This window comes from Gracilinanus agilis, chromosome 4 (genome assembly GCF_016433145.1).
Source record: "Gracilinanus agilis isolate LMUSP501 chromosome 4, AgileGrace, whole genome shotgun sequence".
Taxonomy (NCBI): domain Eukaryota; kingdom Metazoa; phylum Chordata; class Mammalia; order Didelphimorphia; family Didelphidae; genus Gracilinanus; species Gracilinanus agilis.
The window spans coordinates 219,164,315-219,178,434 of record NC_058133.1 but is presented as its reverse complement, the minus strand read 5'-3'; the positions used below and the strand labels follow the sequence as shown (position 1 = coordinate 219,178,434).

The window sequence follows — 14,120 nt, the reverse complement described above, 5'->3', positions numbered from 1 at the left end:
CATGGGGGATGGGAAAGAGGGGGTGAATAGCAGGGGACACCAAGAGAAACTTGAGTGAGTAAGAAAAATAGGATATTCTATTACACACAAAGAGGGCATGGGAGGGAGAGGGGACAAATACTATTATAAAAAGGAGAGGAAGGGAGCATTAAGAGGTAATAATCAAACCTTACTCTCAGAGTAATCAACCCAGAGAGGGAAGAGTAGCTATACTATCCATTGGGACATAAAACTCTTATCTAACCCTCCTGAGAAAGTCAGAAGGGATAAACCAAGGGGAGCAGGGGAGTGGGGGGGGGGTCAAAAAAAAGGGAGAGGTGAAGGGGGAGGGAATTCATAACGCCTTTAAAAACAAAAGGAGAGGGAAAATAAGGGAGGGGGTAGAAAGGGAAGTTAATCAAGGGAGGGAATAAGGGATAGCGGCTCAATAGCAAACCACTGGTTTAAAATGGAAAAAGTATAAGGAAAAAGGGGGTAGGAATAGGGGAGGATTCGAAAATGTCAGCAAATGCACAACTGATGATTATAACTCTGAATGTGAATGGGATGAACTCACTCGTAAAACAGAAGCAAATACCAGAGTGGATTAGAAACCAAAATCCTACCATATATTGTCTACAAGAAACACATATGAGGCGGGTGGACATACACAAGTTTAAGGTTCAGGGCTTGAGCAAAATCTTTTGGGCGTCAAATGAGAAAAAGAAGGCAGGAGTGGCTATTATGATTTCTGACAAAGCCAAAGTAAAAATAGATATGATTAAAAAAGACAGGGAAGGTCATTACATCCTGATTAAAGGCAGTATAAACAATGAGGAAATAACACTGATCAATATGTATTCACCAAGTGGCAAAGCACCCAAATTCATAAAGGAGAATCTGGCAGAGCTCAAGAAGGAAATAGATAGTAAAACTATACTACTGGGAGATGTAAATATTCCTCTGTCAGATCTAGATAAATCAAAAAAAAATTAATAAGAAAAAGGTAAGAGAGGTGAATGAAGTCCTAGAAAAATTAGATTTAATTGATATGTGGAGAAAAATAAATAGGGGCAAAAAGGAATACACCTTCTTTTCAGCTGCTCATGGCACATTCACAAAGATTGACCATGTTATAGGGCATAGAATCATTGCAAACAAATGCAAAAGAGCCGAAATAATAAATGTAACATTCTCAGATCATAATGCGATAAAAATAATAATTAGTAAGGGCACCTGGACAGGAAAATCAAAAACTAATTGGAAATTAAATAATATGATTCTCCAAAACCAATTTGTCAAAGAAGGAATCATAGAAACAATCAACTATTTCATTGAAGAAAATGACAATAATGAGACATCCTACCAAACTCTGTGGGATGCGGCCAAGGCAGTACTCAGGGGGAAATTTATATCCTTGGGTGCATATATTAACAAATTAAGGAGGGCAGAGATCAATGAATTGGGCATGCAACTCAAAAAATGAGACAGCAAGCAAATTAAAAATCCCCAGAGGAAAACTAAATTAGAAATACTAAAAACCAAAGGAGAAATTAATAAAATTGAAAGTAAAAGAACTATTGAATTAATAAATAAGACTAGAAGCTGGTACTTTGAAAAAACAGATAAAATAGACAAAGTACTGGTCAATCTAATAAAAAAAAGGAAAGAAGAAAACCAAATTGACAGTATGAAAGATGAAAAGGGAGTCCTCACCTCTAATGAAGGGGAAATTAAGGCAATCATTAAAAACTATTTCGCCCAATTATATGGCAATAAATATAACAATTTAGGAGATATGGACGAATATTTACAAAAATATAAACTGCCTAGATTAACAGCAGAAGAAATAGAATACCTAAATAATCCCATATCAGAAAAAGAAATTGAACAAGCCATCAAAGAACTCCCTAAGAAAAAATCGCCAGTGCCTGATGGATTCACAAGTGAATTCTATCAGACATTCAAAGAGCAACTAATCCCAGTACTATACAAATTATTTGATATGATAAGCAAAAAAGGAGTCCTACCAAATTCCTTTTATGACACAAATATGGTACTGATTCCAAAGCCAGGGAGATCAAAAACAGAGAAAGAAAACTACAGACTAATCTCCCTAATGAACATAGATGCAAAAATCTTAAATAGAATACTAGCAAAGAGACTACAGCATGTAATTAAGAAGATCATCCACCATGATCAGGTGGGATTTATACCAGGAATGCAAAGATGGTTCAATATTAGGAAAACCATCCACATAATGGACCATATCAATGGTCAATCAGTCTAACAAACAAAAATCACATGATTATCTCAATAGATGCTGAAAAAGCCTTTGACAAAATACAGCATCCATTCCTATTGAAAACACTGAAAAGTATAGGAATAGAAGGACCTTTCCTAAAAATAATAAACAGTATATACCTAAAACCATCAACAAACATCATATGCAATGGGGATAAATTAGAAGCCTTCCCAATAAGATCATGCAAGAAACAAGGATGCCCATTATCACCTCTATTATTCAACATAGTACTAGAAACACTAGCAGTTGCAATTAGAGAAGAAAAAGAAATTGAAGGTATCAAAATAGGCAATGAGGAGACTAAGCTAACACTCTTTGCAGATGATATGATGGTCTACTTAAAAAATCCTAGAGAATCAACTAAGAAGCTTGTAGAAATAATCAACAACTTTAGCAAAGTTGCAGCATACAAAATAAATGCACATAAATCATCAGCATTTCTATACATTTCCAACACACTGGAGCAGCAAGAAGTAGAAAAAGAAACACCATTTAAAATCACCCTAGACAATATAAAATACTTAGGAATCTATCTACCAAAACAAACACAGCAATTATATGAAAACAACGACAAAACACTTTCCAAACAAATAAAACTGGATCTAAACAATTGGAAAGTCATTGATTGCTCATGGGTAGGATCAGCTAACATAATAAAAATGACAATTCTACCCAAATTAATTTACCTATTAGGGCCATACCTGTCAAGCTACCAAAAAACGTCTTTACTGAATTAGCAAAAACTATAACAAATTTCATTTGTAATAATAAAAGATCAAGAATTTCAAGGGAAATAATGAAAAAAATGTGAAGGAACGGGGCCTAGCAGTACCAGATATTAAACTATACTATAAAGCAGCAGTCATCAAAACAATATGGCTAAGAGACAGAGAGGAGGATCAATGGAATAGACTTGGGATAAATGACATGAGCAAGACAGTGTATGATAAACCCAAAGAGCCCAACTTTTGGGACATGAATCCACTATTTGACAAAAACTGCTGGGAAATTTGGAAAACAATATGGGAGAGATTAGGTCTAGATCAACATCTCACACCCTACACCAAGATAAATTCAGAATGGGTGAATGACTTGAATATAAAGAGGGAAACTATAAACAAGTTAAGTGAACACAGAATAGTTTACTTGTCAGATCTGTGGGAAAGTAAAGACTTTAAAACCAAGCAAGAGTTAGAGAAAATTACAAAATGTAAATTAAATGGTTTTGATTATATTAAACTAAAAAGGTTTTGTACAAACCAAAAACAATGCAGTCAAAATCAGAAGGGAAACAACAAATTGGGAAAAAATCTTTATAATGAAAAACTCTGACAGGGGTCTAATTACTCAAATATACAAGGAGTTAAACCAATTGTATAAAAAATCAAGCCATTCCCCAATTGATAAATGGGCAAGAGACATGAATAGGCAATTTTCAGGTAAAGAAATCAAAAGTATCAATAAGCACATAAGAAAGTGTTCTAAATCTCTAATAATTAGAGAAATGCAAATGAAAACAACTCTGAGGTATAACCTCACACCTAGCAGATTGGCTAAAATGAAAGAAGAGGAGAATAATGAATGTTGGAGGGGATGTGGCAAAATTGGGACATTAATGCATTGCTGGTGGAGCTGTGAACTGATCCAACCATTCTGGATAGCAATTTGGAATCATGCTCAAAGGGCTATAAAAGAATGCCTGCCCTTTGATCCAGCCATACCGTTGCTGGGTTTGTACCCCAAAGAGATCATAGATAAACAGACTTGTACCAAAATATTTATAGCTGAGCTTTTGTGGTGGCAACAAATTGGAAAAGGAGGGTATGTCCTTCAATTGGGGAATGGCTGAACAAACTGTGGTATATGCTGGTGATGGAATACTATTGTGCTAAAAGGAATAATAAACTGGAGGAATTCCAGGTGAACTGGAGAGACCTCTGGGAACAGATGCAGAGTGAAAGGAGCAGAGCCAGAAGAACATTGTACACAGAGACTGATATACTATGGTAAAATTGAATGTAATGGACCTCTGTACCAGCAGCAATACAATGACCCAGGACAATTCTGAGGGATTTATGGTAAAGAACGCTGCCCACATTCAGAGGAAGGACTGCAGGAGAGGAAACATGTAAGAAAAAGAACTGCTTGAACGCATGGGTCGGGGTGGACATGATTGAGGGTGTGGACTCGAAACTACCACACCAGTGCAACTACCAACTATTTGGAAATTGGTCTTGATCAAGGACACATGACAAAACTAGTGGAAATGTGCATTGGCCATGGGTGAGGGGAGTGCGGGGGGCGAAGGGGAAAGGAGGAGCATGAATCATGTAACCATGTTAAAAATGAATATTAATAAATGTTTAAAAAAAAAGAAATATCAGGATTCCACAGACTCAAGTTAAACAGGAAAACATTGCCTTAAATGGTCTTTAGCACAATACCCTAAAAGTCCAATAGATGGCAATATTTTTCCATATAAATAGTTTTGAACTTCATAAAGAAAATACTACCCAACAAAATCCCACCTTTCAAAGAAGGTACCCCCAGCTCCAATTAAATATTTAAAAACTGGCCTAGTTTAAAATGAGAAAAATATTTTATAGATCAAATTCTGTTCATTTTGTCCCATTTTTCCTTACTTGGGGAACTGATCAGTTTTTCTTTCTTTAAAGAAAAAAAAATCTTGAAGAAACAATAAAGGTTAGAACTGTGATGGATTGGAATTTTCCAGTCATTGTAGACATACCTTGAGATGGTAGAAAGGCTAAGTATTATTTTAAAAATATAATTTACTGTCATTGAACTGGATGCATTACGAAATTGCTAATTGTTTTAATTTCCTTAAGATTAAAATAAAGTATGGAATGGAGAAGAAATTATTGCAGTTTATTTTCTCCTTTTATCTTTGGAAGTAGAAAATGGATGCATGGAAGCAACTATAAGATATAATCTTCCAAGATCAATGGTATTTTATTGTTGTGGTGTGTTTGCAGAAAGTGTTTTAAAATAATTTATAAATTACTTTTGCCTGAGACTTCAGACAATAAACTTTCCATTACAAAATAGAGATAGGTATCCCTGACCTGCAAATGGTCAATAATTACATGTCATTGTCTGAAGAGAGTAAGAGTCCTGAGAATAGGATAGCTAAGTGGTGCAGTAGATAGGACTAGAGTCAGAAAGATTTAGCTTCCTGAGTTCAAATCTTCCTTCAGACACTAGCTATGTGACCCTGAGCAAATCACGACTCTGATTGCCTCAGTTTCCTCATTTGTAAAATGAAGAAGGAAATGGCAAACCACTCCAATATCTTTGCCATAAGGAAGAAAAATCAGGAAGAGTTGCATGTAACTAAAAAAAAAAAAAAAAAGACTGAACAACAACTTAAGGGGAAAAAAGGATTCTTGTATACATAGTGACATATGTACAAATTGATTTGCCATCGTTTTAGTAAAATTTTGTCTTAAAATGTATATGGAGCTCTGGGAGTAATATTCAGAATGAATCCCTAAAATCATAAATTTAACTTTGGGCATAATTATTTTTAAAAATATGAACAATACCCACAAATTAATTTTGCACCTAGAAACACAAATTATTTTTGTTTTCCTAAACACACTCATTTTAGTTGATATTGGGAAGCCAGGTAATGTTAACAAACCAATTTTAGAATTGGTTGTGGTAAATTCATCTTTTAAATATACTATGAAATTCTTTTCATGGCTGATGGCACATATAACTTGAAAAAATTAACATTTTTAAATACAATGCAGAAATATATATATGTGATTACATCGAAGATATTATAGGGTATTTATTTTCATAAACTTCAAAGTATTATGTAGATAAAGCTAATATTTTATCAGTCAATGGTAGTAACTATTACTATTAATAATATTTATTAAAAAATTAAAATATTTTAACATATTTTGAGTTTGAAAAATAAGGTTGAAGTCCAAATTTGGCCATGATCCACTCCTTTTGAGAACTGGATTGAGTGTAATGGTGGTTATTGTTATAGTTGCTATTGTTATGGAAAAGTGCTCCATAAAGTTTTATTGTTATTTTAATTTGCAGCATGTTTTGATATCTTAAAAAATAGGCAACAATCATTTTTAATTAAATAATAAAATACAAATTAAATAAAATTGTTATAAACACATGTATGTACATTTTTACACATGAATAGAGAACCTACCTTTTGTTTACCAGAGATTATGATGGCTCCATTATATGATGGATCTTCTATACCATTTTTATTTCTAAAGTTAACTACATCCAAAACAATATTCTGACGCCTCAATGAACTTACAAAATCTTCAAGGTTTGACCCTAACATAGAAGAAATAACAGAAGACCAGATTAAATCATGAAAAGTACCCGAAAAGATAGCTTTATATTAATCCTTACTACAATTTAAGTAACTTAACCACTACCCTTCTGTAGGTAGAAATATCAAATTGCTTAATATGTAAAAAGGTTTGTTTGTGAATATTATAATCTTTGTACAATGAAAGTCTCCATTCTCAAGATTTATGGTATTTTCCAGACTAGTAATTAGTAAAATTTTGATAACAAATATAAAAGAGAACTTGTGACCCAGGAATTATTGCTTCAAATGAATAGTACTTATCTAACTTGTTTTTAAGCATCTTTCTATCCTATTAATTTGGCAACCGCTAGTTGAATATAGATATCAAAATATCTTTTGTACACTTTATTTCTTTGTATTTTTATCATTTTATTTTCCATTATTTCAAAATTTTACCAAAGACTTTAATTCTACTTGCTTCTACTAAAACCCATCACATTCCCCAGATTATAGTGGATAGTTTATGTTATTGGTTCAACGGAGCACATATTCCTTCTGTCCACATTTTCCTGGAAAGGTCAGTTCTCCCATCCCCAACAATTTGGGAGGATTATGATAAAGATATGTGCATTTTGATGGCTGCCAAGACACAGTCCCTCCTAATGTGATTTGAATAATTTCATCCACTAAGAAGGAAAAATGAGCTAGAGAAACATTCAAAGTATCTTATTCCTTATCAATGTCTTTTTTTTTAAACCTTTACCTTTTGCCTTAGAATCAGTACTAGGTATTGGTTCCAAGACAGAAGAATGGTAAGGGCTAGGCAATAGGAGTTAAGTGACTTGCCCAGGGTCACCCAGCTAGGAAGTGTCCAAGGCAACATTTGAACCCAGGACATCTTGCCTCTGGACCTGACTCTCAATCCACTGAGCCACCTAATTGCCCCTTCCTTATCAATGTCTTAATGCTTAACAGCAGTGATGAGATATTGTCCCTTTGGAGTCATATGTCCATCTCTGATCTCAAAGATTAGAAGACATATTAGTGTTTGATATCATGCTTTAAATGCAAAAAATATAACATGTAGGGTTGGTTACAAAGGAAGGCAATTCTATTAAATACAGTTATCAAAATTCTTTAAAAGACAACATCAAGTCCCCATCTTTGCATCTGAGACTGTAATTAAGTGCATGTGGAATGGGAAGTAATCCGCTTATATTTGATATAATCTATAAAAAAGGAAAATATCTGATCTAGTACTTTTCCCCTAAAATTATGAAATTTATGGGGAGAGTTACAACAGGCAGAACTATAATCCCAATTGTACTGGAAAAGAAAATCCTAGGCTTTCTTTATTTGCACCAGATACTCAGAGATAGCTAGTAAGTTCCACTCAGGAGAGATGATATCAAAAAAAGGAGGCAGTGAAGAAGATTAGTTAAATATCAGAAGAGATACTATAGAAATAGTTGTAGAAACCAATAATCATAATTAAAAGATGCATTGTAAATTGTGAGGCAGATACAATGTATATAGTCTAACAGAAGTTGTAAGCATGAGAAACTCTCATGTTGCTCATACACATGATATTGGGGAAATCCTGTAGAATTTTCAATGTTAGCATTCATTTACAGAATATAATTGTATCTTTCTTAATAAACCTAAATTATTCTTATATATTATGAGTAAAATGCTTGACTTTGGTAGTAGGGCTTGCCTATGAATCTGTTCAGAACAAGAGAATTTCTTGGATTTAAACCAAGTGAAATGTGAAAATACAATTATTATTCCAATCTTTTATGTTTTAACTCCCCCTCCCAACACTAGTACAAAAGTTAAAGTAGGCAGTTTTTCCTCTGCTTTGTAAATATTTTATGCATGTTGAACAATGCTTGATATTTTCTTTTTCTCACAGTTCCTATTGAGAGTGAACTAAGTGGTAGGATAGATCTTAAGTCTGTATTTTTTTACCTGTATTATTGACAACCAATAGATTAGTGAGAGGAGGGGTTTGTGGATGTTGTCCAGGAGAGAGGAAATACATGTTAGGAGAAATCCCCCAAGAATTGGTTTGACGAAACACTCTATACAGTATGTTTTCCATAATGAAAGGGAAGTAACCAATTCCAAATACCAATAATCTAAATAGAAGAAAAATAATGTTATGTATTGCAGTCTTTGTTTTGTAAGACATTTAAAAGTGCTACATTTAAAGACAAGCATGCATACAATCAACAAACTATTTTAAAATTAGCAGTCATGCTGATATAACAAAAGTTTATAATAGGTTTGTCTGATACATATTTAATAATGATCATAATCATAGAAAAAAGAAGCATGACTGAGCAGCTGGACCAGCATAGATTGAAATCCAACCTTAATGAAATCCTACCTCTAACAGATACTGACTGTATCACAGCAGACAAATATTTTAGTCTCTCAGTGCTTTAAGCAATTCTCAAATTCTATAATGCAGAGAAAATGTCAACCTAAATAAATAGAGGAAGTTTCCTCACAAGGTAGCTCCCACTACCAGTGATATCACAGTCACAATCCCTATCCATATTCCATAATCATTATTGTGCTGCCTAAAATGATAAATTAATTGCATCTGTAAAAGGAAGATAAAAGGACACAAAGAAAAAAGTCAATTGCTTCATAACTTTGGCTTGCTCCAATGTCACTTCATATTTCTCCACCTGGTTTGATGGGGCAATTCCTTTGTGAAATGAAAACATTGGGCCAATAATCCAGCCCAGATGTCAGACTTAGCCTAGAATTGATGACTAAATAGCACCCTTTGGAATTGAACTTAGTAGGACTAATGCTATATTGGAACTGAACTAAACCCAAACTGTCAAAGTTGTAATTATGTCCCTGAAATTGTTGCCAAAATTTGTTATTTTTTTCTTACTATGTTTTAAAAGCAATATTCCTTTACTGAAGCTGACTTTTAAATAGATAAATAGAACTACAATACTAGTCATCGGATAACTAACTGACAGAGACATTTGGGGCTATAATTAATGGCAAAAGGAAGAGAATCTTCCAACTCCCTTAGGGTACTAGTGAACTCTGCAATGGGTAAAACATAACTCGAGAGAGTGAGGCCAGTCAACGTTGTTAAACATTTAAAAAAAAAAAAAGAGCAGTCCTCTTTTTTAGGCAGGAAGTATCCATTTCTGAAACTTACTAGGAACTCATGACTAATAAGTAGTTTTGTCTTATAGGTACAAAAAAATGAAACAAAAGAGGAATAGGGTAAGTGTTGAGGTTATAGGATTCACCATTCATTTACTCCATAAACATTTCTTAAGTGTCTAAAGAAAAATAATATATAGTCCTTAGCCAATATAAACTGTCTTCAAAAGTAGGAAAGGAAAGGATCCAACCAAATTCCTTCCTTGATACTGAGCCCAGGGAAGGACAAAATGAAAAAGGAAACTATAAATCATGTTTATAGCTTATAGAAATGTTTCTACTCATAAACAAGAAAATAAATAAATGAAATATAAACAAAAAGCTACTACAATATAACAAAAAGATTTATATGCTATGTATTTTTATATATTATATACCATGACTAATTAGTTCAATATTAGAAAAACTGTAAACATTAAAGGTCATAGTGAACTAGAAATAATAAAAATCTCATTATATAAATAGATAACAGAAAAAGCTTTTCAGAAAAATAAAATACACATTTCTTTTTTAGAGTTTTTTAAAATATTAGAATAAATGGACTTTTCCATCCTATAGTAAGGAATATAAATTTAAAGCAAAAAACCAGGGAGGATATGGATTATTATATGTGGTTTGAGTCAGTTCCTGAAACACTTGTTGTATCAATAAAATGTTTTAAAAAGAAAATTAAGGAATAAGCATAGGTAAAGAGGAAATAGAATTATTACTTTATTCAGATAATATGATAAACTATTATATCTACAAATTGAACCATAACAAGTTAAATAATACAACAAATTCTATCTATAGAGTAGAAGCTACCTCTCAACTGAAATAAAGAAAAGTTCAATGTATACAGCTTGGTATAAAAATAAATCGAACTCAACAGTAAAATAAAATGGACAGGAGAATAAGAGGGAAGATAATATTTAGGAGGGAACAGTGACATAGTCATAAGAAAAATAAATTTCCTGATTCTAAAGAAAGGATTAAAAAGGGAAAAGAAGATGAAAGGAAGGAAAGAGAAAGGAAAGGGAGGAAAACAAAGAAAAAGAAGAAATGAGAGAAGAGAAAAAAGAAATAAAAGACAAAAAAGAATAGAAAATGAAAAGAAAAGAAGTAGTATTTAAAGAGATTCTTTAAACTGCCTCAGAATTCTGGATAGTATGCATTGATAGGACAAAATAAGCAAAACCATAAGAACAATTTATAAAAAGGAGAGCAATATGGTAAAGAGAATCAGCTTTGAAAGACTTTTGAACTCTCCCTTGAAAGAAGTGACTGTATTTTGTTCTGTTTTATTTTTGTTTTATTTGTTTTATTTTTTTTAAACCCTTGTACTTCGATGTATTGTCTCATATGTGGAAGAGTGGTAAGGGTGGGCAATGGGGGGTCAAGAGACTTGCCCAGGGTCACACAGCTGGGAAGTGGCTGAGGCCGGGTTTGAACCTAGGACCTCCTGTCTCTAGGCCTGACTCTCACTCCACTGAGCTACCCAGCTGCCCTTTATTTATTTATTTGTTTGTTTGTTTGTTTGTTTGTTTGTTTATTTATTTATTTATTTTTAACCCTTAACTTCTGTGTATTGACTTATAGGTGGAAGGGTGCTAAGGGTAGGCAATGGGGATCAAGTGACTTGCCCAGGGTCACACAGCTGGGAAGTATCTGAGGCCTGATTTGAACCTAGGACCTCCCGTCTCTAGGCCTGGCTCTCGATCCGCTGAGCTACCCAGCTGCCCCTGTTTTATTTTTTACCTTCTTTGTATCTCCAAAACTTAGCACAGAACTTTGAACATGGAAATAGCTTAATAAATGCGAGTTGACTGACTGACCTAAGAACCATGTTTCTAGCAGATTTATAATAAAAGAGGTGATGAAAAGAAGGTTTATCAACATATTTTTGGAGTGGATTTGTTTTGCTTGACTGTACTTAATTGTTGCAAGTTCTTTTTTTTTCTTTTTCTTTTAGTTTTATATCAGAGAATGGGTATTGAGTGAAAGAAGGCTATGAATATTAAATACAAAAAATAGGGTCATTATAACATTTTTAAAAATGCACAGAAAAGAACAGAAGTAAGTAAGTAGGACTGTTTTGAAGGAAATGTGTAGAATTTTTTATATCTATTTTTTAAACACTTATTAATATTCATTTTAAACATGGTTACATGCTTCATGCCCCTACTTTCCCCTTCACCCCCCGCTCTCCCCCAACCCATGGCCAACGCACATTTCCACTGGTTGTAACATGTGTCCTTGTTCAGGGCCTATTTCCAAATTGTTGTTAGTTGCATTGGTGTGGTCGTTTTGAGTCTACATCCCCAATCATGTCCACCTCAACCCATGTGTTTCAAGCAATTGTTTATCTTCTATGTTTCCTTTCCTGCAGTTCTTCCTCTGAATGTGGGTAGCGTTCTTTACCATAAATCCCTCAGAGCTGTCTTGTGTCATTGCACTGCTGCTGGTACAGAAATCCATTACATTTGATGTTACCAGAGTATATCAGTCTCTGTGTATAGTGTTCTTCTGGCTCTGCTCCTTTCATTCTCCATCTATTCCTGGAGGTCTTTCCAGTTCACATGGAATTCCTCCAGTTTATTATTCATTTTAGCACAATAGTATTCCATCACCAGCATATACCACAATTTGTTCAGCCATTCCCCAATTGAAGAACATACCCTCCTTTTCCAGTTCTTTGCCACCACAAAAAGTGCAGCTATAAATATTTTGATACAGGTCTGTTTATCTATGATCTCTTTGGGGTACAAACCCAACAATGGTATGGCTGGGCCAAAGGGCAGGCATTCTTTTATAGCCCTTTGAGCATAGTTCAAAATTGCCAGCCACAATGGTTGTATCATTTCACAACTCCACCAGCAATGCATTAATGTCCCAATTTTGCCACATCTCCTCCAGCATTCATTACTCTCCCCTTCTTTCATTTTAACCAATCTGCTAGGTGTGAGGTGATACCTCAGAGTTGTTTTGATTTGCATTTCTCTAATTATTAGAGATTTAAAACACTTTCTCATGTGCTTATTGATACTTTTGATTTCTTTACCTGAAAATTGCCTATTCATGACTCTTGCCCATTTTTCAATTAGGGAATGGCTTGATTTTTTATACAATTGATTTAACTCCTTGTATATTTGAGTAATTAGAGCCCTGTCAGAGTTTTTCGTTATAAAGATTTTTTCCCAATTTGTTGTTTCCCTTCTGATTTTGACTACATTGTTTTTGTTTGTACAAAAGCTTTTTAGCTTAATGTAATCAAAATTATTTATTTTACATTTTGTAATTTTCTCTAACTCTTGCTTGGTTTTAAAATCTTTCCTTTCCCACAGATCTGACAGGTATACTATTCTGTGTTCACTTAACTTATTTATAGTTTCCCTCTTTATATTCAAGTCATTCACCCATTCTGAATTTATCTTGGTGTAGGGTGTGAGATGTTGATCTAAACCTAATCTCTCCCATATTGTTTTCCAAATTTCCCAGCAATTTTTGTCAAATAGTGGATTCATGTCCCAAAAGTTGGGCTCTTTGGGTTTGTCATACACTGTCTTGCTGATGTAACTTACCCCAAGTCTATTCCACTGATCCTCCCTTCTATCACTTAGCCAGTACCATATTGTTTTGATTACTGCTGCTTTATAGTATACTTTAAAGTATACTTTAATATTTGGTACTGCTAGTCCCCCTTCCTCCACATTTATTTTTCATCATTTCCCTTGATATTCTTGATATTTTGTTATACCAAATGAAATTTGTTATAGTTTTTCCTAATTCAGTAAAGAAGTTTTTTCGTAATTTGATAGGTATGGCGCTAAATACGTAAATTAATTTGGGTAGAATGTTCATTTTTATTATGTTAGCTCATCCTACACATGAACAATTAATGGTTGAGCTCCAGTTTTACTTGTTTGTAAAGTGTTTTGTAGTTGTTTTCGTTTAATTGCTGTGTTTGTTTTGGTAGATAGATTCCCAAGTATTTTATATTGTCTAGGGTGATTTTAAATGGTGTTTCTCTTTCTACCTCTTGCTGCTGTAATATGTTGGAAATATATAGAAATGATGATGATTTATGTGCATTTATTTTGTATCCTGCAACTTTGCTTAAGTTGTTGATTATTTCTACAAGCTTCTTAGTTGATTCTCTAGGATTTTTTAAGTAGACCATCATATCATCTGCAAAGAGTGTTAGCTTAGTCTCCTCATTGCCTATTTTGATACCTTCAATTTCTTTTTCTTCTCTAATTGCAACTGCTAGTGTTTCTAGTACTATGTTGAATAATAGAGGTGATAATGGGCATCCTTGTTTTACTCCTGATCTTATTGGGA

At 33.6% G+C, this 14,120-nt stretch overlaps 1 protein-coding gene across 1 annotated transcript in view; it reads right to left on the bottom strand.

Annotated features, from left to right (window-relative positions):
- Positions 1-14,120, bottom strand: part of LOC123246223 (ATP-binding cassette sub-family A member 10-like) — a 129,161-nt gene that overhangs the window by 46,102 nt on the left and 68,939 nt on the right. The window contains exons 19-20 of the mRNA XM_044675154.1: positions 8,571-8,740; positions 6,486-6,619 (exon numbers count right to left, since the gene is read on the bottom strand). Of these exons, the coding sequence (XP_044531089.1) occupies positions 6,486-6,619; positions 8,571-8,740 (304 nt within the window). The remainder of the gene's footprint in view (positions 1-6,485; positions 6,620-8,570; positions 8,741-14,120) is intronic.